Source organism: Phyllobates terribilis, unplaced genomic scaffold (genome assembly GCF_046119375.1).
Source record: "Phyllobates terribilis strain yellow unplaced genomic scaffold, ASM4611937v1 Scaffold_3__8_contigs__length_932513732, whole genome shotgun sequence".
Lineage (NCBI taxonomy): Eukaryota > Metazoa > Chordata > Amphibia > Anura > Dendrobatidae > Phyllobates > Phyllobates terribilis.
Genome location: NW_027362763.1, coordinates 431560467 through 431587636, shown reverse-complemented (window position 1 = coordinate 431587636; position 27170 = coordinate 431560467). Strand labels below are relative to the sequence as shown.

General features: G+C 41.3%; 1 protein-coding gene across 3 annotated transcripts in view; it reads left to right on the top strand.

Annotated features, from left to right (window-relative positions):
• RNGTT (RNA guanylyltransferase and 5'-phosphatase) overlaps positions 1-27170 on the top strand; it is a 584571-nt gene that overhangs the window by 104449 nt on the left and 452952 nt on the right. For 2 of the 3 annotated variants that reach the window (XM_073675692.1, XM_073675691.1), the window contains exon 8: positions 3784-3885. In XM_073675692.1, coding sequence (XP_073531793.1) covers positions 3784-3885 — 102 coding nt within the window. Of the gene's footprint in view, positions 1-3783; positions 3886-25583; positions 26284-27170 lie in introns of those variants that run through there. The other variant, XM_073675693.1, reaches the window with a different exon arrangement.

Here is a 27170-nt window from a genome sequence, read left to right as displayed (position 1 = left end):
CTTTTGCTTTCCCCATGACTCACAATCCAGAAACGTCAGTGGCTGGATGAAAGATGCAAGAGTCTGTCTGGATCCCAGAAACTCACTCCGCTTTAATGCACACACACTGATTACAAGCAAACAGGTCACAGGTGAGGATGTTACCTTTAGTAGCCATTAAAACCCATTTGTGTCAAATTCTGTGCATGTTATCAGGTCAAAATCACGAGGGTATGTGAACTTTTGATCAGGGTCATTTGGATGTTTCTGGTTGTCATTAAGATTTAAAGGGAATGTGTCACCCCCCCTGGGCGATATCAGACCTCTACTATGGGCATATAGGTGATAGAAAAGTAAATCTATACTTACCTGTATGGCCCATAGCAGAGGTCTGATTTCAGAGAAATCTGGTTTTATAAAGCCTGTTTTCCAGAGGCTTGGCATCTGTGGGACACCAAGCAAACTCCTCCTATCTGCTTACTATTCCCCTAAATCGCCGCCTCTGTGCTAAATTACCATATCCCCCCCCCCTCCCCTGCACGTCACAGGGCCCTGTGACGTGCCCTGCTCTGCCTCCCCTCCCGCGCATGCGCAAGGCGGCGCTCCCATGGAGCGCGCTTGGTTTCCCTCCGGCCCCGTTTGGCTGCGTACTGCGCCGCAGCCTTTTATTGCGCAAGTGACGGTGAGTCACTGAGACTTCCGCTTCTCTGGCAGTACGCAGCTAAACGGGGCCGGAGGGAAACAAAGCGCGCTCCACGGGAGCGCCGCTTTGCGCGGGAGGGGAGGCAGAGCAGGTCACGTCACAGGGCCCTGTGACGTGCAGGGGAGGGGGAATATGGTAATTTAGCACAGAGGCGGTGTTTTAGGGGAATAGTAAGCAGATAGGAGGGTTTGCTTGGTGTCCCCCAGACGCCAATCCTCTGGAAAACATACTTTATAAAATCAGATTTCTCTGTAATCAGATCTCTGCTATGGGCCATACAGGTAAGCATAGATTTACTTTTCTATCACCTGTCCGCCCATAGTAGAGGTCTGATATCACCCATGGGGGGTGACACATTCCCTTTAAAATGAGAAAACACGGTAGTTTGACAATAAATGGCTTCACCCAACCAATAACCATAAGTGGAGAAAAAGTTTTTTTTATTATCATTCATATTCTCTGAAACAAGGCCAAGAAAGGAAAAATTCTGCCGGGGTATGTAAACTTTTGTGCACATCTGTATGAGCCTAACAACCTAGTCCATCAAGAGTCCCTGTGATGTCATCAGTCCATAAAACTTTAAAAAAAAATCTGTATTCTATTATTTCTTGGCCCAGTATTAACGTTTACATTTTTGTGCCCTGTTCAGTGGTGATCAGGTTTCAGCCTTCCTCACCTTGGCCATGTCTCTGAGCACTAAATATGACAGCACTGGAGGATAATGGGTTCCTGGTCACTTCATGTTTGATTCTTCTCAAATCTGTGGCAGTTAATGTGTCTTTTTTTTTATTTTTTTTTTTGAACAATTTCAGTGTTGGGTTCCACTGTAAGACTTTTAACACATTTTGACTTTTTAGAGTCAGCTAAATCTCTTTTTTAGCCTGAGGGAAACAAGCTGCCTAATAATTTAACATGCTTTGATAAAGGGCATTGATATCCTAACACTGCACTCTCCCTCATTACACAAATACACACCACCTGATATGCTTCATCCAATAAGCATTCATATTTATACAGCTTGGAGTTGGAAAATATGCTAAAAATGATTATCTGATCAAAATACTAATTTGCTTAATAATTGTGCACACAAAGCATTCAAACTGCACAAACTATATATATATATATATATATATATATACACACACACACATATTATACACACACATATATATATATTATATATACACACACACACACACACACATTATACACACACACATATATATATATTATATATACACACACACACACCTTTGCCACAGCTCTGCTGCATAAGCGCACATGGCTCTGCTGCATAAGCGCACATGGCTCTGCTGCATAAGCGCACATGGCTCTGCTGCATAAGCGCACATGGCTCTGCTGCATAAGCGCACATGGCTCTGCTGCATAAGCGCACATGGCTCTGCTGCATAAGCGCACATGGCTCTGCTGCATAAGCGCACATGGCTCTGCTTCTGTTTACACACTATTTATAAATGTAGTCTATACAGGATCATATTTTGAAGTTCCTCCCAGGCATGTAACTCATCACTGACCTGACAGACCCTACAACTAATCAGGACCTTCAACATCCATACTACTAGCAGTCATGTGCAGGTCCTTTTAGCTTTCTCTCTTGCCCTGCACTGATCAGACAGATCAGTGTTAGGCCGGAGGGGAGAAGTTCACTCAGCGATTTGGAAGGACACACTGTCTGCCTTCTCCTTGATCATTGCAAGTTGTTGCCAGACTGTGTAACTCTTTTTGCATACTGAAAGCTGATTTGAACATGCGATCCTATGATACGTAGTGTATTACACTATCCTGTCAATGCTTGACTGACAGGTAGCCTATCAGGCAGGATCTGACCACAGGCCTTTGATTGCCGTAGCAACCCAAAGGCACTCCACGATAATAATGTGGGAGTGCCAATGGACTGACGGCGTGCACTCCTCCTGTCCATCACATCATGTGTCGCTGTCACTATTGACAGTGGCATATGAGAGGTCAAGCTACCTGGATAGGTTAACATAGCTGTTACAGCAGGACCCGAGTTGTGTATATCATTTTGGTTTCTGCAGCTGATCTCCTCGGTACAAGTGTAGTACCGTGCGATCAGCCTGATGTACTGATCCATCACAGAGCACTAGGTGACCTGTTCTCATGACAGATATGTTCGTCATACTGAACAGACCATCCAACATAATCTTAGTGCAAGCCACCGCCATGCTTTCTTTAAGAACAGACCGTAAACAAGTTTTACGAAGTCCAAAATGTTGGCATTATAAATATGTGGAACAAAAGTGGCTAAAATGAAGGTTCGTGATGTCTAAATAATTTACATTCTTCTGCATGGTTTCTACCTTTCTGTGGATATATATATCCTACTGTTGAGCACCGTTTTTGTGACTGTGAGTATTTTAGAATTTGCTTAATTTACTATTATGCAAGCTAAAACAGATTTGAAGTGTAAGCATACATTTTCAGATGAAAGCTACTGTACTGTTGTCATACATTTTGCTTTCTTCAAAGAGCGAGAATAGTAAAAAAGTTGAGCCTCCCCTTTCATCTTCAAAATGACTCTCTTTACCCACCAATCTTCCCCGATAGTGTAGAAGAAACAAGGGAGCACTATGTTTTCAGCACTGTCAAGAGCTCTTGGCAGATTTTCTTGCCTGGGCTGAAAAATTGCTTCTATATTGGATAACTGCATATAGAAAGTAACGTACATTTTCTACGCTTTGTGCTCAGCCACTGAATTAAGAGACCAATTTCCATTAAAACATTGTGAGTTTAATATACAGTGTAATTGATGACCTTCTTTTACGCCCCATTTTGTCATAATATAAATGCTCAACACATAATGGCAAATCCAGGCATCATTAAACTAAAACTTAAATATTTATCCTTCCTGAAGTCTGGGATCATTAACTAGTGGATGATGTATAATCTTCCTTATCCGCGTCCTGAGAACACATTAAATACTGCTCACACAGACTCGCTTACTTTGTAAGTGTTGTCTTCGGAGTGCGCTCGTTTTTTGTAGGAAATGTTTTCGTTCAGACGTGATTTAATTTTTTATCCCAATAACATCATTAAGAGGAGAAAAAAATGTCTTTCAGATCTGGGTTCCCTGGAGCACAGCCTGTATCCATGGACAGAAACAATATCAAATTTCTCGAGCAGAAGTCATATAAAGTGAGCTGGAAAGCAGATGGTACCCGGTAAGTGGAACTGCGACATGAAATCACATCAGTGTTCAGCTAGTTGTTTTCTTCTTGTAGCCAGCCATAGTGCTATTATTGCAAAGAAATTGTTCTATTCTAATCTTTTTTTTTTTTAATAAATATTTTTGTGGATGTTATTTTTAAAAATACGTTAACACATTTTTAAGTTCATTTTACAACCACCAAATGATTGTAAAAAGGATGCTTAATGATTTTGCCCCCTGTGATCATGTGGTGTTGTTTTTTTGTTTTGTCCAAAGCAAAAACAGAGGCTGTCTAAGGCCTCATTCAGACGTCATTCAGATGTCAGTGATTTTTCTCCTACGCAAATAACCCGGTCCTTGTTTCATATTTTTTATCCAATTTTCATCATTTGCTTACTGTCAGTTTTTCCCAACAGTTTCATTAGGTTTTCTCATATGAAAAAAAGATGTCTGTTTCTCAAACTTCTATCAAACAGTCCGTGAAAAACAGACAGCACTCTCATGGCGTGTTTGATCCGTGATGTTGTTAAAAATTTGGATAGATCATCTCTGGTCTGCAAAATGCACAAACATATGTACAGCCCCATAGACTAAAAGAGCTGTGAGTTCTGTCCATTAACAACACAGAATTTGTACATGATAAACTAAGGTGTGAATGACCCCTTAAGGAGACTACTCTTTTGATTGATTAATTGGAAGGAACTTTTTATCTGATTCATGCTGCCCGAACCATGGGCAGCTTGAGTCAGACGCTGGCTGTGTTATTGCAGCCAGTTTTACTCTTTTATGCACCGCAGCGTTTCAGAGAAAACATATTTTGAAAAGCTGGACGGAGATTATATCCCCGATTCCTCATTTTTTTAAATTTTTTGTTTTAATATATAGAAAACTGGAATAAAAAGCTTTGACAAGTCACAAAAGTTTAATGAATCAGGTGCCTCACACTTCACCCCACCAACTCATCAAGAGAGTCGTGAAAAACGTCTCGTGTTACTCTGAAGCACTGTGGCTTTTCAGAGAAAACATACATTGAAAAGTTGGATGGGGTGTCTTGGCTAGCTAGTCCAAGGCAGGGTCCCTGTGATTTTCTCCCTGCCTTGCACCCCTAGACTGAAAGATCTCTCTCCACCTAAATATAAGGAGAAACCGGTCATCAAAGTGTTAGCACCACACCGGATCCCTGCTCTGACAGGCAGGGCCTCCGGCGTACCACTTCACTCACCCGCGTCCACTTTATATTACGTCCACAACCAATGGCTGTGGCACATTACATATACAGGGTGGTCCAAAGTAGGTGGACAGAAAGTGTAATAAGGTTATGAAGGGGGAGATTTATCAAACACTAAGTTGCAGCTGCCTGTCTGGATCATCCTCCAATAAACCATGAATTAGATGTAGACGATAAGCTTTCCACCCAATAAATTTCAGGATTCGCATGCTAGAAGCTCGTGAAATTCCCAATTCCAAAGAGGCTCTTCTAGTGGACTTTTTTGGACTCTGAACAAATGTTTCAGCAACAAGTTGTTTATTATAATCTTCTGTATAGACTGTTTTGGGTCGGCCAGTTTTTGGAGCATTAAGGATTGAGCCAGTGGCATTGAATTTGTCACGAATGCGGTAAATGGTTTGTCTCTTTGGGTCTTGAGTACCAAATGTTTCAACCCAATTTGCTCTAACGGTTTCAGCATTTTGAGATTTCCTATACTCTGTTAAAATCCATTTTCTTTGATCTGTATTTAAATTATTTGCCATCATGCGTTATCTGAATTATCTGAAAAGAAAACAGATTTGGGGGAGATCTATCTGTGAAAACTAGATCTGTGAAACTGGCTCAGTTGCCCTTAGCAACCAATCAGATTCCACCTTTCAGTTTCCAAAGAGTCTGTGAGGAATGAAAACTTGAATCTGATTGGTTGCTAAGGGCAACTGAGCCAGTTTCACTTTACACCATGTTTGATAAATCTCCCCCTTCATAACCTTATTACACTTTCTGTCCACCTACTTTTGGACCACCCTGTATATTGCTTCCTCTCCACTGGGGAGGTGCCTGAGCAACCTTCCTGTTCTGCAGTCTAAGTTGTTAAGGTTGCGTACCAGTCCTTGCTGTACTCTGTTGCAGATCCTGCCTGTTGCACTCTTGTGCAGATTCTGCCTGCTGCACTTCGGTACAAACCCAGCCCGCTGCACCATCCAGTCTGTCCTACTGGGTCCAGCTGCTGTGCCACCGTTGGTCTGTCCTGGAGTGGCACCTGGCGTTCATCGGGAGCCAAGTCTAACCTCACCATCAGAGGCTCTAGTGAACAGTCCGGTGCTCGCTTAGTCACGCCCCTCCAGGCTCTCCACAGTCAGTCTTACCTGTAAAAAAAAATAAAAATGTAAAATAAAAAAACACATTATACTCACCTTCTGATGGCCCACGGTCTTCTATCCTATACGTCTTGGCTCCCCGGTGGCTCGCAATGGAGTAAAAGGACCTTCCATGTCGTCATTCAGTCATGTGACAAGTCACGCGATCGCTGACGTCGGCGGTTGCGTGACCTGTCACATGACTAATTGACGTCATGGAAGGTCCTTTTAGACCACCGCGAGCCGCCCAACACATCGGATGCATCGGATAAGGACACCGGGGGCCATCAGAAGGTGAATATGTTTATTTTTCACCATTCTTTTACTATAACTTGGTCACACTATATAAATCCATGCCGGTTCCATGGATTTATATAGTGTGACCAAGTTGTTAAGCACTTTTCAAAGTGATGCAAAAGTCGCTTGGAAAGCGCTTGACAACCCGCATGTGAAAAACGCGGGACATACGCTTGTCCCTGGCAGAAAAACCGCATGTAAAATCCACATGCGTTTTTTCTGCCAGGGAGATGTAGAAATGCTCAAGAAAAATCCGCATTTCTGCATCGTGGGCCCATAGCCGTAAGGTGTCATGGAGTAATCGGCATGAAATCCATAATGATGTAGCCTTCCCCTAATTAATTCTTCTGTAGTGAACATGGCCTTGGAAAAAGTGGTGAAGTCTTACGTTGTGAGTGGCCTGCAATCAGCGAGGTGGGCTCGGAGTAACCATTGTAACAATGAGTTTGGAAGAATGTTGTGTTTGAAACCTTTGGCTTTTATACTAATCAATGTGTCAGTGTCTTTCCTTCATCTTGTCATTACGTCTCTCATTAACAACGCAAGTAGCAGATGTTTGTTCTAATGAGTGGAGCTGAATGTTCAGACAGGATTAACAAGTATATAGTAAGAAGGCAGCAATCTGGAAGAAAATGAATTCTATCGCTAATAGAAATATTAAAAATTGCTCGACTTCCATTCCAGCATTATGCTCTCTGATTATATGTTCCCTGAGATAGGACAGTATTTGTACATGCCCTTCATGCTGGAAGACCAATTTTGGTCCGGTTTGTGAACATGATATAAGGATTGAGCATAACATATATCAGACATGATAATGGAAGCAAAGATACCCGCTAAGGGCAGGAGTGAGTGTTGGTTTGCACTGCGCTGTCAAGTATATAGATAAACTTATTAATTTTGTCAATTTAGAATTTTACATTAACAGGCCTGTTTATTGCCATAGTGAGGCAATATCCCATTGGTTGACTCTTAAAGGGAATGTGTCACGCCCCCCCCCCCCCCCCCAGGCGATATCAAACCTCTACTATGGCCATACAGGTGATAGAAAAGTAAATCTATACATACCTGTATGGCCCATAGCAGAGAAATCTGGTTTTATAAAGTCTGTTTTCCAGAGGCTTGGCATCCGGGGGACGACAAGCAAACCCCTCTTATCTGCTTACTATTCCCCTAAATCGCCGCCTCTGTGCTAAATCACCATATTCCCCCCTCCCCTGCACGTCACAGGGCCCTGAGACGTGCCCTGCTCTGCCTCCCCTCCCCGCATGCGCAAAGCGCTGCTCTCATGGAGCGTGCTTTGTTTCCCTCCGGCCCCGTTTGGCTGCGTACTGCCAGCGGAGCGGAAGTCTCAGTGACTCGCCGTCGCTTGCGCAATACAAGGCTGTGGCGCAGTACGCAGCCTAGTGGAGCCGGAGGGAAACAAAGCGCGCTCCATGGGCGGGAGTGGAGGCAGAGCAGGGCATGTCACAGTGAAAGTATGGAGGTCGCTTGTGTTCCGACTTTCCTGCTTTTGTTCTGACCTAAAGAAAGTAGACACCGCCGGAGTGGAGGCCAAACAGAGCACAAAGTCAGTGGTCTCATCAGAGCGTTCTGTCCAAATCCTTTTTTTTTTTTTTTTTTTTTTTTTAGGTTTCAGACAGAAGCACCAAAGAAGCCACTAATGTTTAGAAAAAATGCAGTATAAGTATATCCTTAACGACTGCCGATGCGCATTAAAATGGTGGCCATTAAGGGGCCTTATTCCCTCATTGCCATTTTAAAATGACGATCGGGAAAAAGGCTCTAACCCCCCCCCCCCCCCCCCGAGTCGAAAATTCTCCTGGGTCTAAGCTGCTGGGGGTAGCTGAGACCCTGGAGAATATGATCAGGGCTGTTTTTTCCTGTCCCCCCGATCAAGAAAAAAAAAAAAAAGTGCCCGCAGTTGCAATGATTTCTCTCTCCTCTGATATGATATACATGTCAGAGGAGAGAGAAATGATGCTCCCGAATCTCCTGATCTGTCCCCCGGCCGTCCGTCATCGTCCTGTAAAAGAAAAAAATATGGCGGGCGAAGTGCGCACGCCGAGATCTGTCGGCCAGTACCTGCCAACAATAGGGAATTTTTCCTATTTGTTCTTTTTGAACACTGTGATAGACCTTATCACAGTGATCAAAAGCAAAAAAATAGTAAATGAAATCCCCTTTTGTCACTCCCTTAGTTAGATTAAAAATTATAAAATAAAATATACAGTATATCTTTTTTTCCATTCTTTGCTGTTAGGCTTAGGGTTGGGGTTGTGTTTAGGGTTGTGTTAGGGTTAGGTTAGGGTTGTGTTACGGGTTGGGGTTGAGTTTAGGGTTGGGTTAGGGTAGGGTTGTGTTACGTGTTGGGGTTGGGGTTAGGTTTGTGTTAGGTTAGGGTTGGAGTTAACATTGGGATTTTTTCAAAAGTAAAGAAAAAAAATTATGATATGACAACTAGTGTTGAGCGCAAGTGCTCGCTACTTTTCATCGTGGTACTTAGGTATGCGCCGAGTATCGCGGGTGCTCGAGTGACATGCTCGAGTCCCCGCCCCACATGTGTCATGGCTGTTATACAGCGAAAAAAAACAAACGGGGATTGCCTGCCATACACCTTGGATGTTTTTGTTTTTGGGTGTCTAAGAGCTGCAAAACATGCGTGGTGGGGACTCGAGCACCCGAAATACTCTGTGCATACCCAAGCAACAAATGCATACTCAAGTAGCGAGCACTTGCACTCAGCACTAATGACGATGTATTCAATATGACAATCTAATGTTTTCAAATTCTGTGTTGTACCTCTGGGTTCAAAATGTTCACTATAGCCCTTGATAAAATCCTTGAGTGGTGTAGTTTCCAAAATGGTGTCACATGGGGGGTTTCCACTGTTTAGGCACCTTAGGGGTTCTCCAAACACGACATGGCATCCGCTCTTGATTCCAGCCAATCTTGCGTTCAAAAAGTCACACAGTGCTCCTTCCGAGCCCTGCCATACGCTTAAACAATGTTTTTTCCCCACATATAGGGTATCGGCGTACTAAAGATAAATTGTACAACAGTTTTTGAGGTCCATTTTCTCCTGTTGCGCTTGTGAAAATCAAAAAAAATTTGGGGCTAAGAGATCATTTTTGTGGAAAAAGTGTGATTTTTTTTATTTTTTATTTTTTTTATTTGTTTATTTTGTTTTATTTTCATTGCTCTAGTTATAAACTTCTGTGAAGCACCTGGGGGTTCAAGGTGCTCACCGTATGTCTAGATAAGTACCCTGAGGGATCTAGTTTGAAAAATGGGGTCACTTGTGGGGGGTTTCCACTGTGTAGCCACATCAGGGGCTCTTTAAACACAACATGGCGTCCGCTCTTGATTGCAGCCAATTTTGCGTTCAAAAAGTCACAATGCTCCTTCCGAGCCCTGCCGTGCGCCCAAACAGTGGTTTTCCCGCGCATATGGGTTTTCAGCATGCTCATGAGAAATCATTGGTCATCTTTAAACCCTTATAACTTCCTAAAAAAAAAAAAAAAAAAAATAGTTTCAAAAATTGTGCTGATGTAAAGTAGACATGTGGGGAATGTTATTTATTAACTATTTTGGGAACAATAAGAATTTAAAGTTTGAAAATTGCTAAATTTTAAAAATTTTGTCCAAATTTCCGTTTTTTTCACAAATAAACGCAAATCCTATCAAAGAAATTTTACCACTACCATGAAGTACAGTATGTTACGAAAAAACATTCTCAGAATCAGCGGGATCCGTTGAAGCGTTCCAGAGTTATTACCTCATAAAGTGACAGTGGTCAGAATTGTAAAAATTGGCTTTGTCATTAAGGGCATAATTGGCTCCGTCACTAAGGGGTTAATATAGAGGAATGAGTATACTAATGTGGAAAACGTACAACTATTTCCAGAAGAATCACAGCCATAATTAATTTTGTGCCTCTCATTTGAATTTGTGATGTGTAAGTTCTTAATCCTTAGCTGAGCTGAAGGGGAAGGCAAATACATGAGACTTGAAGGAGCAGCATGACTTTCTTTGAAGCAGACAACCTGCCGCATAGCATAATTAGTGATGCAGCTGCCTTGTAACACACAGCTCATTGCAAGGACCACGTAACAACTAGTGATGAGCGAGCATGCTCGCCACTGCTCAGTACTCGCCTGAGCATCACAGTACTCGAGATGCTCGGAGCTCGCCGAGTACTTTGCGATGCTCGGGCGGGAGCTCGGGTCCCCGTCCTGCATGTTTAGAGCACCAATCATGCAGAAATTGTCTGCCACTCACTGTAATGTCACAGACATGGTGGTTGTGGCATTACAGTGATTGCCCAAATCGATGGGAACTGTGCTCACAGTGAAACATGAAAAGCCGGCAATTCATCAGCGGCATACACCGGTACCCGCCAGTTTAGAACAGAAAGAATAGAGCATCACACATAGATTAGATAGATAGAAACATGTCAGTCACATATATAATAAGTACAGTGACAGTGTTGGTTACTGTACTTGTCATTTAGTGTTAAAATAAAGGATTTATTAAAAAAAAAATTGGCGGGGGGTTCCCCGTAATTTTAGTCTGTAGCGGAGGTTAAGCAGACAGCTGGGGCAGATGTTTGAAGCCTGGGAAGGGGGTAATACCCACGGAGCTTCCCAGGCTACTAATATCAGCCCCCAGCTGAATACCTAGCCTTTACTAGCTATTAAAATGGGGGACCCAAAAAAAAATGACGTGGGGTCCCCCCTATTTTAATAGCTAGCAAAGGCTAGGCAGACAGCTGGGGGCTGATATTAATAGCCCAGGAAGGGTGCCATGAATATTGGCCCCCCTCCCAGGCTAGAAACACCAGCCGTCAGCCGCCCCAGAAATGGCGCATCCATAGGATGTGCCTATTCTGGCACTTAGCCTCGCTCTTCCCTCTGCCCTGTAGCGATGGCAGTGGGGTAATAGGGTTGGGGTTGATGTCAGCTTATAATGCCAGCTGACATCATGCCCAGGTTAGTAATGGAGAGGCGTCTATAAGATACCCCTATTACTAACCCCATAGTGAAAGTTAAAAAAAACACAAACACCCAGAATAAAGTCCTTTAATTGAAATAAAGACACAATTCTTTAATGTTCTAAATTAAACTCTACTTACCGTATCACCCATTCCAGCTGAAGCCAACGATCTCCTGCAATAAAAGTAAAATAATAAACCAACCTCATCCTTACCTTTCCATGGTTCCCAGGACGGCTTCAGCTCTGCTACATTGACATGACAGGCTGGATCGTAGCAGAACACTGCCATCCAGCCTGTCATCCCGCAGACACTGAGAAGCTCCTCAGTGAAGCTCCTCAGTGTCTGGCTGTGACGGCATCCAGATGAGCCAAGTTCATGTCCAATGAACTCAGCTCACCTCATGCACGTCACTGACAGCGTGGGAAAATTCTCCTGCGCAAGCGGTGCCGGCAAATGACGTTACCACTTGAGCAGGAGAATTCTCCCACTCTGGAATGGCATTGAGATGGCAGGCTGGATGGTAGCAGAACGCTGCCATCCAGCATGCCATCCTTCAGAGACACGGGATGTGCTATTTGTGGGGCGGCTGAGTGCTGGTGTTTCTAGCCTGGGAGGGGGCCAATATCCATGGCACCCTTCCTGGACTATTAATATCAGCCCCCAGCTGTCTGCCTAGCCTTTGCTAGCTAATAAAAGAGGGAGGACCCCACGTAATTTTTTTTTGGGGTCCCCCATTTTAATAGCTAGTAAAGGCTAGGTATTCAGTTGGGGGCTGATATTAGTAGCCTGGGAAGCTCCATGGGTATTACCCCCTTTCCCAGGCTATAAACATCTGCCCCAGCTGTCTGCTTAACCTCCGCTAGAGACTAAATCGATTTGGGCAATTTTTGACCTTCTGCAGACCGCCGGGGGGGGGGGCCGCCAGAAAAATGCTCGAGTTTCCCATAGACTTACATTGGGCTCGTTGCTCGGGTCGAGCACCCAAGTATTCCAATATGCTCGACCCGAGCTTCGATCACCCGAGTATTTTAGTGCTCGCTCATCACTAGTAACAACATAAAGATGCTGCTGTCTTGTTTAATGGTGAGAAATTTACTTTGCTTCATTTGTTTTGCAAAGCTTGGTCCATGCGCTGGAATGATACTCTAATATCTATGTACAACTTGTGAGTGTTATCCAGAAATGCTGTCCTCTTTGTGTTGGGGTAAGTGCAAATGTTAAGGAATTGCAGATTTTTCTGCTGAAATACTGGAGTGTTGGCAGAAAAAAACATGTGTAAAATACACGTTTTTTAATTCAATTTTGATTAGTTTATATATTTTTTATATACATTTTTTGAATTCATTCGAAAGAAAGAATTTACATGCTGCAGGTTTGAAACTGCTTTGAAAAAAATAGGCAGCGTGTGCATGCGATTTCAGAAACCTCGTTCACTTTGCTGGTATAGTAAAACGCTGCTTTTTGCTGCAGAAAACTCAACATTCCCTTAGTGTGTATGACTCCTGTACCAAAGGCCTGAACTTGCTACGTATGGAAGGATTTGACTTAAAAAAAAGCTTGCACTTATTTTTTATGGAGGAGAAAACCGTTCAGATTATACTTTGACTTGAAAAGGTCAAATTGTTTACTGTTAACCCTCCTTACAAAGAAAAGCCAAACTATTTAGATTTATTTGATGCTTGGAGGAGTCAAGAATCTTTTGGATAGGTGATAAGTGTTTAATGACTTTAAGCCCACCAGTCATGAGAACGTGGGTCTTTTTTTCTCCCATAAACATGGATCTGCGATTCCAGATGCATTGCACTGCTATATTCAAAGTCTCTGGGACGCCAGACCCAAACTTAATTGTCCTGCCGGACTTCAAGGTCTGTACATGGACCGTGAAACTCTGATGTGTGATATCAGCCTGAAGGAATTGTCCCAATATTACACAGTATTATATATATAACATTATATTCCTTGTAGAGTTGAGCGGATCACTCCAAGGAGGATCAAATTTGATTTGAATTTTCTGAAATTTGCATGTCCCAGTGAATTTCAACACGTTGATTTGCAAGGATCGGCCAAAATAATGCACAGTGTTTTTTTACACACTGCTGAAGACTCAGGAAGGGGGCTAATAGCATCTGGCCCAACCAGGCGGTCATGCCCCTTAGCAATCACATCACATGGTCTAGTGTGCCAATAGGGGGATTATAGCGGCCATGTTATGCTTAAGTACAGTGTATGGTTAGGAGGTTAAAGCACACAGCTTATTCCACATAGAGAGTGAAAAAGGCTTAATTGAATTGTGGTGTACTACTGCAGTGCTGAAGCAGATTGAAAATGGGAATGCTAGTCTCAGTCTGTGGGTAGGGTCACACAACCATTTTCTCTTCATCTGAGAAATCCGGTTCGATTTATTCTGGTGAGACTCTGATCAGAGTTTCATCAGAATGGCATCAATTTTTCTCAGGGAATGTCATACAAGAGCAGTCTGTTGTTTATCAGAGAGCCATAGACTTGCAGACAAGTCATCAATTTTTTTTTTTTTCCTCTGACCACTCAGTCCGAGGAAAAAAGTCAGATGTGCACAACCCCATAAAATATCATGGGTACTAGTGCTATCCATGAAAACAACGGATAGCACTTGTCCGATATAATTGGTTGTGTGCACGAGTTCTTTGAATAATAATTCAGTGATGTACCTTTATAGTCAGTCAGTGTGACTGTGAATTGATTGATCTGAGAGGTATTGTAATGACAGCACCTTAATATCAGCCTTTTTTTATTCTTCACACACTATAAACAAAGAGGGCATTTTAATGACAGTCTGTCCAAATTGTATAACCAAGTCAAAATCCTGAAACCAAGGCTTGTGTGTCACAGAATGTATGCTTTCTACATTGCGAGATGGGCGAACCATAATATATATTTTTTGTAAAAAATTTTTGATGATTCAGAAATTTAACACAACTGCTATGCATGTTGTAAAATATATTTTTTTCTCCACACTTCCCTGTTATAGTAGTCCAATATTAGGCCTGTACACGCCACCCAAATGTCTCTTATAATGATACTCTCCTTCACTGCAGACTATCCATTAGAAATGGCTTTCTTCTCTGCTTGTCTGTGCACTGATATAGTAATAGAGCTGAAGGAGCCTCTTCTGCAGTACTGCTTTCTATTGTCATAGTGGAAGGAGGGTGATTCTCTCCAAAACCCGGCCCTGGCAGCACAGATTAGCAGCAGCACAAGGGGCACATGAAAGCAATAAATTACAAAGGCTGGGGGTGGTGGGAGCATTCTTAATGCATAATACACTGGAAATTATTTTAAAACAGCTATTAGCAGCCTTTCAGTATGTTTAGTGTATAAAAAATAAAATAAAAGGGATATCTTGTGTGTTAAAGGGTTGTCTCAAGTACTTATGTGGTTTAAATTGCAAAGTGCTTGTATAGATATGTACAGTATCTAGAGAGTATACCACATACTCTGACATGTACTATTCCAACGCTACATGTTTCAAGCCACATCAATAGCATGCCATCTGTAGTGCAGCATACACTTACTGGTATTTGAGCACGATGGTTTGTGACTTGTGAGTATTATATTTAAATAAGATATAGAGCATTTTTAGTACAATTAATCTAGCAAATGTCAATGTATAGAATGTGATACGGTTCCATTAAATCCATCTTTTTCTGTGATATTGCCTGGTTGTATGACAGCGAGGTATATTGTTTACAGAGCTTATTTTTCACAAGTGTTATGTTATTTTCTGATATGCTTGACCTTTTCCAAGTAGTAATTTGCAAAGTTTGTGTTTTGTTCTTGGAAGAAGTAAGCCATCTGTTTAGCTTGATTGTTACCTTGTACCATGATGCTTTACTAAAATAGGAACTCACTCGCTTTCATTACATAAGGTGTTATGCAGTTTGGAAGCGTAATAAAGGATCACACCCTTATGGTTAGCTTATTTGTTTCTTGCTACAGGCCTTTTTTTTTCCCCTCCATGCTGTTCTGTAGAAAAATATCAGTGCTATATGTAATCATTTTGCATGAAATCTGCTGTATCCACAAATTCTAACTTTTTTGACTAAATCGTTTTAAAAAGTTATTTCAAATCTTCATTCATGAATATTATTGGAAAATGCTAGTACAAACAAGCAATTTTATAATTTACTATTTATTAAAATCTCCCTCACTTCCCCTAATAATTAAGTTTTTTTTTTTTTTTATTGTGTACAGCTTGTCGCGAGGGGGACCAGTCACCATTGGTCTAAGGTGCAGTACATACAAGCTCTTTGCAATAGAGCTTGCAAGCGCTGCTCTGAAACAGGCCGGGACCACTAGAGTGCTCAGTTCCTGATCCCAGCCATCTTCAGAGCCACTGCATTTACCATGCTGCTGAAGCAAAGCTGCCATATGTAGAAGCATTGAGAACATATAGTTCGGGCTATTGGAGTAATGATGCTGCTGGTGCGAACTATTAATCAAGCAGGATTGCCCTCCACCCAGCAATCAGGACATTACCTGTTGCATTGCTCTCTGTGCGTGAACATCTGTTTAACCCCTCCCTGACATAGCCAATTTCCGTTTTTTACACATTCGTTTTATTCCTTTCCTTTTTCCAAGAGCCATAACTTTTTTGCATTTTTCATCCACAGAGATGTTTGAGGGCCCGTTCTTTTGTGGGACGAGTTTTACTTTTGATTGACACCATCCGTTGTACTGGCAAACGGGGGAAAAAATCCAAGTGCAGTGAAATTGTGAAAAAAAAAATGCAATTCTGACATTGTTTTTTTGGCAATTGTTTTTACTGCTTATATTCTGTAATACAAATGACCTTGCAATATGGTTGTCCAAGTCAATAGGATTATGGCGACACCAAATGTAAAAAAATATATATACGTATATTTTAGTGAATTTTTTTTCTTTGCCTGTGTCTCCATTTTCCAAGCCCCATAACCTTTTTATTTTTAGTTTGATGGAGCTGTGTGAGCACTTGTTTCTTTCGGGGCGAGTGAATTTTTTATTGTTACCATTATTGTTACCAGCACTTTTTTTTACCCCAAAGAACGCAACTTTGGGGTTTGTAATCCGATCGATGAAAAAAATTAATTTGTTTTACATTTTGATAGATAAAACTTTTATGGATGTGGCGATACCATGTGTGTTTTTTTTAAATGTCTATTTTTGGGAGGGATTCAAATTTATTGTGTTAATTTTTTCACTTTTTTTATTTTAAGGGTATTTGTTGGGTTTTATTTTGAACCTGAGATTTTCTGATCGCTTTTACTGTGTACCACAATACTTCAGTATTGCTTGCTATAGTAAAAATCATGGTCTCCTTGGAAGCCCAGCTCAAGCCCGAGTTTCAATAGCCCCCCTAGCTGCCTATAGCAATTCAATGACACATAGAATGACACACCCCCTGTGTTGGCACACTGTAAATACTGCTGCTAGAGTTTGACAGCATTTAACAGGTTAACAGTCACAGACGGTTCTTGGCTCCACCCGCAGCTGTTAAAGGCAGATACTATCTGTGACAAGCAACCATTATCTGCCTGGTATGGGGCGGACTCAGCCTGTGAGCCTGATCAATACACCCTCTCCCTACTTGCACCGTACATGTACGGCTGATGTCGGAAAGGTGTCGTCCATTACTGGACAACCCCAAATGAATCAATTTAGGATCCAAATTAAAATAACAGTGGATACTTGCCTCCAATGGCGGCGCCATTCCAGCTATGCTGGCACCACTGTTTCTGGAGGGTGACATGTGCTCGCTGCAGCCAGTGAGCTACTTGTGTGGCGGAAGTGCATAAATATTCCATGAATTCAGACTCCTGACTAAATAGTAAACTCTGCTGCCAAACGGTGGCCGCTCATTATTTAACATCATTTAGTTTTAAAGAACAAAAAAGTCAGCATGAATGAATAAGACTTGTAGTTTCCATCCACATTAATTTCCATTTAATATATTACCTTACGTCCATGTTGTGTATTTTTTTGAAAATGCAACATAATTTCGCGTCTTCAAAAAAAAATTTTAATCAAATATTTTTTTATTAATTTTTATAAAGATTTTCACGAAGGTAAAAATAAATAAAAACAACAACAACCAGACAAACATTGGATAAACACAGTTCTCCACCCCCCAACCTTAAGAAGCATTAAACATGAGTTATTTATACATCTTGGCTCTGCAAAACCAGCAGAATTAGATGAACAAATGTTTGAACATAGTAACAATAGTCAATCCAATTACATATAACTTGTGGAAGTACTAAGAACATTTTTATTAATTTTCAAAGAAGTTTAATTTGAGGCATCATATAAACGTAACTCAAAGCAAGCCTCCTCAGTTCCCTAGATGTCAAACCGGAGCCATCAATCCATAGACCCCATAATTTAGAGATGGCATCTATTTTTATGTATATGCTTTTTTCCAAATTTACTTCGCTACTTCAAATTTGATGATTCCCCCCCCCCTACATTTCTACATTTATTAATCCAAACCATGCTGGGTTTTACAGAAAATCATTGGATGGCTGATTTTCTCATGCCTTTTATTACAGGAACCGAAAAATTCTTGCGTGATGCATTAATTATAGCAGAGTGCGGTTAAACACAGTGGTGAGGAGAAACGTTTGTACGTGATCTTTGTGTGAACCTGTCTTAATACAGTTATTTTGCTGGCAATGAAGAATGTATTTGTCCTTTTTAAAAGTAGCTTGGTGAAGACGTGCATTAAGGATGCTTAGCCAGCTGCCATTTATAAACAAGAAAGTTTGCTGTTCACGTAGAGCCAAGAAAGATATGACAGTAATTTGTGTAGCTGTCATATAGACATAGTAGAAGCAGCCATTTTCTGCCATTTTCAATATTACGGAGAATGTGGTCTATAAATTTACTAGGAAATTGTAGCATCAAATGAGCTTGAGGCACTGTGAAATGGTCGATGTACTGTGGTTTTCCTATTTCTCAGATTGCATTACTTTTTCATTACTCTTTTTAAATAGATCATTTATTTTACCTTTGTTTGAATACATTTTTACTAAAAATAATGGAAGACAATTACTGCTACATGGCTTACAAAACTACAGAAGATTAGTGACTTAGTTTTTACCTTAGCACATATGGACGTGCCAGAATGTCAGCATTTGGGTCCACAAGTGTGGAGAGGGCTCAGGAGCTGAGTTTTCTCCATAATCGGTAGATGCCGGCTGTGTTACATAGCAAGCATCTGACTCTAACAAGAGCGACCTAAGCAATCCTCAAATTGCTGGTGTTAACCATTTAAATGCCGCTGTCAATCTCTGATAGCAACATTTAAATGGAACGCTTGCCAGTGCGCGCACACCGGCTCCGTGGGTACTGATGGCTTAGCATGGTAGCTGGAAGCCTGCTAAAGACCCCCAATACTGACATCTTGGTACTCTTGTGAAGCCCTGCCACAGGCTGAGCTTCATAGGAGACAGTAATTTAGGCTACATTCACAAATCTGTATGACATGTCCTTGTGCTGTCCGTTTTTTTTTTCTCTGACAGTACACTCGCCCATAGAGTTTCATTGAGCCATGCACACATCAGTTTTAAAAACGTATCCGTGTCTCTAGCCCGTGAGACTCAGAGCATGTCCTATTCTCATCTAGTTTGCGTATCAAACTCTGCCATTAAAGTCTATGGAGATCTGTGTAAAACAGATGACACACTGAAGATATGCAATGTACTATAAAGGTCCATCAGAGTTTCATATGTTTGTGACTAATTCATTCATACATTTTTAACTAATTCTCACGTTCGCAAATTATAATTTGCACTCGGATCAATATTTTTCTATGGGGCCATGCACATGTCCGATTTTTCTTTTTTCTTCGGACTGAGCCAGACCAAAAATATAATCGCAGCATTCCCAAGTTTGATCTGATTATCGGATCGCAATTGGCCATGCAAGTCAATGAGTCCGTGTAAACAATCGGACTGCACTGGGATGGCAAAATGTAAAGTTACAGTACCAGAATTACCGTTTTTCGGGCTGCATACCCCCCTTACAAAAACGCAATAAAAAATATTGTACCATGCAAAAAACAAGCTCGAGCATGTTGACACAAACTAAAACATTTTTTTCACCCTTTAAATGTAAAAATCTACCCAAGTTTGTCATTGCTGCAATAGTACAGTTGTAGGTAATCATTTTGCCAGCTATTTGTACCATACAAGGAATGCCATAAGAACAAAAACCCCAAAACAGCATTTTTATCAGTTTCTTCCGTCTTGGACTTTTTTTCCTCCAATTTTCAGTACATTGTAGGTTAAATTGAATGGTGTCATTCAAAACTACAACTCGTCCCACAGAAATACATGTCCTCATATGGCTATGTTGACTGGAAAATAGAAAAGTTATGCCTCTTGAAAGAAGAAAAAAAAAACAAAACAATAGCGCAAAAATGAATAAGTGCCTTGTCTGGTTAAGATATCGCTCTGTGCTCACCTGCTTCCAGAGCACAATACAAGTAGTTTCCTTTTCTACTTTTTTTTCTGTGCACAGATAGACAACTATTGAGCCAGAATTGTTGAAGTGAAGTGGACAAGGGGGGTAAGGATCAACTAATGAAAAAAATACTGGTCATCCATGTTTAGTGACCTGTAGAATATGCCTACCTACCTTGTAGTATGACCTCAAACCATAGATCATTGGTTTCCAAGCCTTGTACTAATGAAGGTTAATAAAACCAATCGTTACAATGGTGACCCGGCATCGCAATGACGACATCCGGGTCACCAGGACTATCGAGCTAATTAGACCATGCTCTGCACAATACTCCTGCAAAAAAGTGAAAGTCCAATAGAGGGACTAAATAAAGTAAAAAGAAAAAATTGTAAAATATATTTTTTTTAAAAAATCACAAAATAAAAAAAAATAAATTGTACCAATGAATAAATATTTTTCTGAAAAAAACAACACACACATTTGGTGTTGCTGCGTCCGCAATGACCCGACCTATAAAACTGTCCCACTAGTTAACCCCTTAAGTGAACACCATATAAAAAAAAAAACGAGGCAAAAAAGTATGCTTTTTCATCATACCGCCGATCGAAAAGTCTAATGTAAATAAAAATGGTGTAGCTGAAAATGTCATCTTGTCCTACAAAAAACAAGCCGCGACACCGTTCCATCAGTGGAAAAATAAAACTGCTATAGCTCTCAGAATACAGCCATGCAAAAATAATTATTTTTTCAATAAATAGTAAAAGCGCCAAAGCATAAAAAATGATATAGATGTGGTATTGCTGTAATCGTACTGACCCGAAGAATAATGATGTCTTATTAATTTTACAACACGAGGCTTAGCATAAAAACCTCAAAAAACAATTACTGCATTGCTGGTTTTTGTTCATTCTACTTCCCAAAATTCAGAATAGAAAGCGATGAAAAAATGTCAGGTGCTAACAATGGTACCAATAAAAACTCCAGCTCATCCTGCAAAAAACAAGCCCTCAAATTACTCCTTGTTAGCAGAAATATGGAAAAAATTATAGCACTCAAAATATGGCAATGCAAGTTAAAATAGATAAATTCTCAAAAGGGTATAATTTCCAAAATGGGTTCACTTGAGGGAGGTATTCTGCTCTTCTATCACTTCTAGGGGCTCTGAATATGAAGTCTGCAAACCATTCTAGGAAAATCTGTGCTCCAGGAGGCAAATAGCGCGCTCTGTCCCACGCAAATCTTGCCATGTGGCTAAGCAGTACTGTACAGCCACATATGGGGCATTTCCATGCTTAGCAGAATTTGTTTGACAAATTTTGGTGCCATTTTACCCATTTCCCCTTGTGAAGATGTAAAATCTGGCGCTAAAACAAAATTTTTGAGGTAAAAATTTAATTATTTTTTCTTCACTGCCCCATGACTCTGCCAATGCGACTTGGCACCCTCCAAACCATTCCAGCAAAATCTGAACAATATGGCGCTTCCCTTCTGAGCTTTGCACTGTTCCTCAAAAGTGGTTTTCGACCACATATGGATATTGGCGTACTCAGTAGAAATTTCACAACAAATTGTATGATGCATTTTCTCTTGTCACTCTTGTGAAAATGCAAAATTTGGGGCTAAAAGAACATTTTTGTGGAAAAAATGTGACTTTTTTTATTTTCATGGCTCTATGTTCTAAACTTTTGTGAAGCACCCCGGGGGTTCAAGGTGCTCACCACACATCTAGATACATTCCTTGGAGAGTCTATAGTTTCCAAAATGGTGTCACTTGTGGGGAGTTTCCACTGTTTAGGCACATCAGGGGCTCTCCAAACACTACATAGCGTCCGCTCTCTATTCCAGCCATTTTTTAATTAAAAAAATCAAACGGTGCTCCTTCACTTTCAAGCCCTGCTATGCGTCCAAACAGTAGTTTTCCTCCACATATGGGGTATCTGCGTACTCAAAAGAAATTGCACAACAAATTTTGCAGTCTATTTTCTCCTGTTACCCTTGTGAAAATAAAAAAAATTTGAGGCTAAAGTAAAATTTTTGTGAAAAAAAGTAAACTGTCAATTTTTTCTTTCCACATTGCATTAATTCCTGTGAAGCACTTGAAGGGTTAATACACTTTTTGAATGTGGTTTTGAGGGGTGCAGGTTTTAGAATAGGTTCACTTTCAGGTATTTTCTGTCATATAGGCCCCCAAAAGTCACTTCTAATATGATGTGGTCCCTAAAAAAAAATGGTTTCGTAAATGTTGTTGGAAAAATGAGAAATCGCTGGTCAACTTTAAACCCTTGTTTTTACAAGCACTTTGTAATTTTAACCATTTAACAATGTAAGACATCCCTTTTAACTTGATAGATATTAGTCATAGTAACACACTGCTTTCTGTGCTTAAAACAGTCATCGTTAGTAGAGACATTCCAGGCAGTCTTTCTAAATATACACTGAAAGGTGACTCATAGGTGTAAACCTCAAGGAATCATTCTGTATTTATATCATGCAGGTAGATTTAAGATCTAAATGTGCCATTATAGCCTTTCAATCTGTGACTGTTCTCATCAGGATTAGTGAGGGATGGAGGTGAAATTTTTATATTGGGGTGTGTTTCCATAAATTATCCAATGGAGTGTGTTGGAGCAGAGTGATAGATTTGTCATTGGAGTTTTCTTAGAGGAAAAAATGTGTAGTCAGCAGCATAAATAGAAATCTCGGGGCCCCATAGCAAAGTATAGCAAAGTGCTCCTTGCTCTTCTCAAAAAAAAATATTCGGTACCTCCTATCTTTTAAAAACAGAAGAGTCATTGTGCCGCCACAGTGACCCCTCACATTCAGATGCTGCCTCCAACACAGGATGATGCGCCTAAAGTGCCCCATACAATATGATGTACCTATAGTTCTTCCACAAACACAGTATTATGACCTCCACAGTGTACCCTCTCAATAGATTATCTCCACACAGTATTATGCACCCACAGCCCTTCACACTGCTTCATGTTCCCCCCAACACTTCATTATTGGTGAGAAATATTGTTCGTCTAGATGCATTCCCCCAATGTGCTGCTCCACTCATTGCAACATTTGTGGACTGAAGCTCTGCACAGCAGGCACGATCTAGTGACATCATTGCACCTGCTGCACTGACTCACAGGTTGATCAGTGCACAAATGGAGCCAATGAATCTCTGCTACACCATCCAATTTAAGCGTGTTGGCATCCTATGCCGTTGAAATTGTGACTGGGATTGGTCCCTATCGACTCATGGACCCTATAGGGGCCCCATGATGTGCAGCTATGGGCAATACAACCCTGTGTGCAGTGTAGAGAGATTGCTGTAATGTTTCAGTTCTGCTTTGAATGGTAATGCAGTTCTTAATATTACCCAAATAATTACAGATAATCTTTCTTTAACTATTTGTGTTCATTTTTCTGTTATATTGCACTGTTGTCATGGTATTTTCAGTGGCAGTATTCCTCCAGAGGTAATTGCAGGAGATAGATCTGACATACTGATGGCTTATGTTGTACATGGATGCCTAGTGCTTTGTCGAAGCAAACTTATTGTAGAGTAGATCTGGTTTGGACTTGTGCAGAAGAAAATTGGAACTCCAGGTCCGTTTCCACTTTGACCACTTTGTCGCCTTTAAAAAAAATAAAAAAAAATCATTGAGGCCTCATTCACACATCAGTATTTTTGATCAGTATTTCATCAGTATGCCAGGAGAGTCTCCAAAATACAAAACAGGTGTCAATCTTTCAATTATAGTTTTTCTCTGTAAATTCCACTCCTGGCTTTGGCATACAAACACTGGTGCAAAATAACTGACCTGAGAATGAGGCCTGACATGAAGACTGACAGATTAGGACTCTTATGTTCTAAGAATGGAAGTTTCTTTTAGATCCAACAATAATAAGGAGTTATATTTATCAATATGGTCTAACTCTTAGCAAGTGGAAACTTAGACTGGACAACCTTAAAATGCGCCAGATTTATCGCAGTGGCTCATGCTGTATGATATAGCTGGCATATGTTTATACCAGGGATGTCAAACTCAAATACCCAGAGAGCCAAAATTAAAAACTTTGACAAAGTCACAAGCCAACCTTGATATTTATTTAAAGAAAAGGTCTACAATTGTGGACGTTTTTCCTTATCAAATATAACGAAGAACCCTTTCACATGGAAACAAACTTAAAGGGGTTGTCCTACGAATAAAGTACTTTTTAATTAATAGATCAGATGGTCAGATCGCATGACTGGAGCATTGGGTATTTCCTCGCCGGCAGGGGCGTTTTTAGAAACTGTGGAGCCCCATAGCAGAAGTTCTAATTACCAGCATCACAGGCCAAATATAAGCACCCTGTGGGCCAGAGTTGGACATATATGGTTTAGACTGCTTAGTCTAAGTTTAAACCTCTACAAAGCCACGCTCCTTTCTGCAACTTGTTCGACAGCTTCTGAAACTCATAACATACAGGTGCATCTCACTAAATTAGAATATCATCAAAAAGGGACCTAAACTGGCTGGGCCAGTCAAGAATGGTCACAGAGTTGTTCTGAAGCCACTTCTTTGTTATTTTTGCTGTGTGCTTAGAGTCATTGTCTTGTTGGAAGGTGAACCTTCGGCCAAGTCTGAGGTCCAGAGCACGAAGAGGTTTTCATCCAGGATATCTCTGTACTTGGCCACATTCATGTTTCCTTCAATTGCAACCAGTCGTCCTGTCTCTGCAGCTGAAAAACACCCCCATAGCATGATGCTGCCACCACCATGTTTCACTGTTGGGATTGTATTGGGCAGGTGATGAGCAGTGCCTGGTTTTCTAAACACATATCGCTTAGAATTATCACCAAAAAGTTCTATCTCCGTCTCATTAGACCAGAGAATCTTATTTCTCATAGTCTGGGAGTCCTTCATGTGTTTTTGAGCAAACTCTATGTGGGCTTTCATATGTCTTGCACTGAGGAGAGCCTTCTGTCGGGCCACTCTGCCATAAAGGCCCGACTGTTGGAGGGCTGCAGTGATAGTTGACTTTGTGGAACTTTGTTCCATCTCCCTATTGCATCTCTGGAGCTCAGCCACAGTGATCTTGGGGTTCTTCTTTACCTCTCTCAGCAAGGCTCTTCTCCCACGATTTCTCAATTTGGCTGGACGGCCAGGTCTAGGAAGACTTCTGGTGGTCCCAAACTTCTTCCATTTAAGGATTATGGAGGCCACTGTGCTCTTAGGAACCTTGAGTAATGCAGAAATTCTTTTATAACCTTGGCCAGATCTGTGCCTTGCCACAATTCTGTCTCTGAGCTTCTTGGGCAGTTCCTTTTGACCTCATGATTCTCATTTGGTCTGACATGCACTGTGAGCTGTGAGGTCTTACATATACAGGTGTGTGCCTTTCCAAATCAAGCCCTATCAGTTTAATTAAGCACAGCTGGACTCCAATGAAGGAGTAGAACCATCTAAAGGAGGATCACAAGGACAATGACAGCATGTAACTTATATATGAGTGTCTGAGCTAAGGGTCTGAATACTTATGACCATGTGATATTTCAGTTTTTCTTTTTTTTAATAAATTTGCAAAAATTTCTACAGTTCTGTTTTTTTTTTCAGTCAAGATGGGGTGCAGAATGGTAAAATAGCTGCTAGGAAACCACTGCTAAGGACAGGCAACAAGCAGAAGAGACTTGTTTGGGCTAAAGAACACAAGGAATGGACATTAGACCAGTGGAAATCTGTGCTTTGGTCTGATGAGTCCCAATTTGAGATCTTTGGTTCCAACCACCGTGTCTTTGTGCGACGCAGAAAAGGTGAACGGATGGACTCTACATGCCTGGTTCCCACCGTGAAGCATGGAGGAGGAGGTGTGATGGTGTGGGGGTGCTTTGCTGGTGACACTGTTGGGGATTTATTAAAAATTGAAGGCATATTGAACCAGCATGGCTACCACAGCATCTTGCAGCGGCATGCTATTCCATCCGGTTTGCGTTTAGTTGGACCATCATTTATTTTTCAACAGGACAATGACCCCAAATACACCTCCAGGCTGTGTAAGGGCTATTTGACCTGGCCTCCACAGTCACCATACCTGAACCCAATCGAGATGGTTTGGTGTGAGCTGGACCGCAGAGTGAAGGCAAAAGGGCCAACAAGTGCTAAGCATCTCTGGGAACTCCTTCAAGATTGTTGGAAGACCATTTCCGGTGACTACCTCTTGAAGCTCATCAAGAAAATGCCAAGAGTGTGTAAAGCAGTCATCAAAGCAAAAGGTGGCTACTTTGAAGAAACTAGAATATAAGACATATTTTCAGTTTTCACACATTTTTGTTAAGTATATAATTCTACATGTGTCAATTCATAGTTTTGATGCCTTCAGTGTGAATGTACAATTTTTGAAGTCATGAACATGCTAAAAAAAATCTTTAAATGAGAAGGTGTGTCCAAACTTTTGGTCTGTACTGTGTGTGTGTATGAATATGAATGTGTGTGTATGTATATGTATATATATATATATATATATATATATATATATATATATATATAATATTCGCCTCTGTCCACGGTGAATATTCATGCTTTTTAATAGTGGGGACACACGACCGCCCAGCAGGAGCTGCGCTTCGGCTCCCCATGCACATAGTCCCGGCGTGGAGGCCAGTGACTTTTTCAGCAGCTGATCTCACCTTGTGAGCCGCGCATGGCAGTGACGCCATGTGCAGCTCACATGGCAAGATCAGTGCTGGCAGACAGGACGCAGCGCTGGAGGAGAGAGAGGTAAGGTGAGTAGGGGTGTTTATTTTTTTATGTGCAGCGTGATGGGGATTAGGGGGGCCATGCATACTAGGATGAGGGGTCCATGCATACCAGGATAAGGATGAGGGGTGCCATGCATTCCAGGATAGGGATGAGGGGTGCCATGCATTCCAGGATAGGGATGAGGGGTGCCATGCATTCCAGGATGGAGATTTCTGTGCCATGCATACCAGGATAGGAATGAGGTGTGCCATGCATACCAGGGTGGGGATTGCTGTGTCATGCATACCAGGATAAGGATGAGGGGTGCCATGCATACCAGGAGTGGGATGAGGGGTGCCATGCATAGCAGGATAGGGATGACGAGTGCCATACATACCAGGTTGGGGATTACTGTGCCATGCATACCAAGATAGGGATGAGGGGTGCCATGCATACCAGGATGGG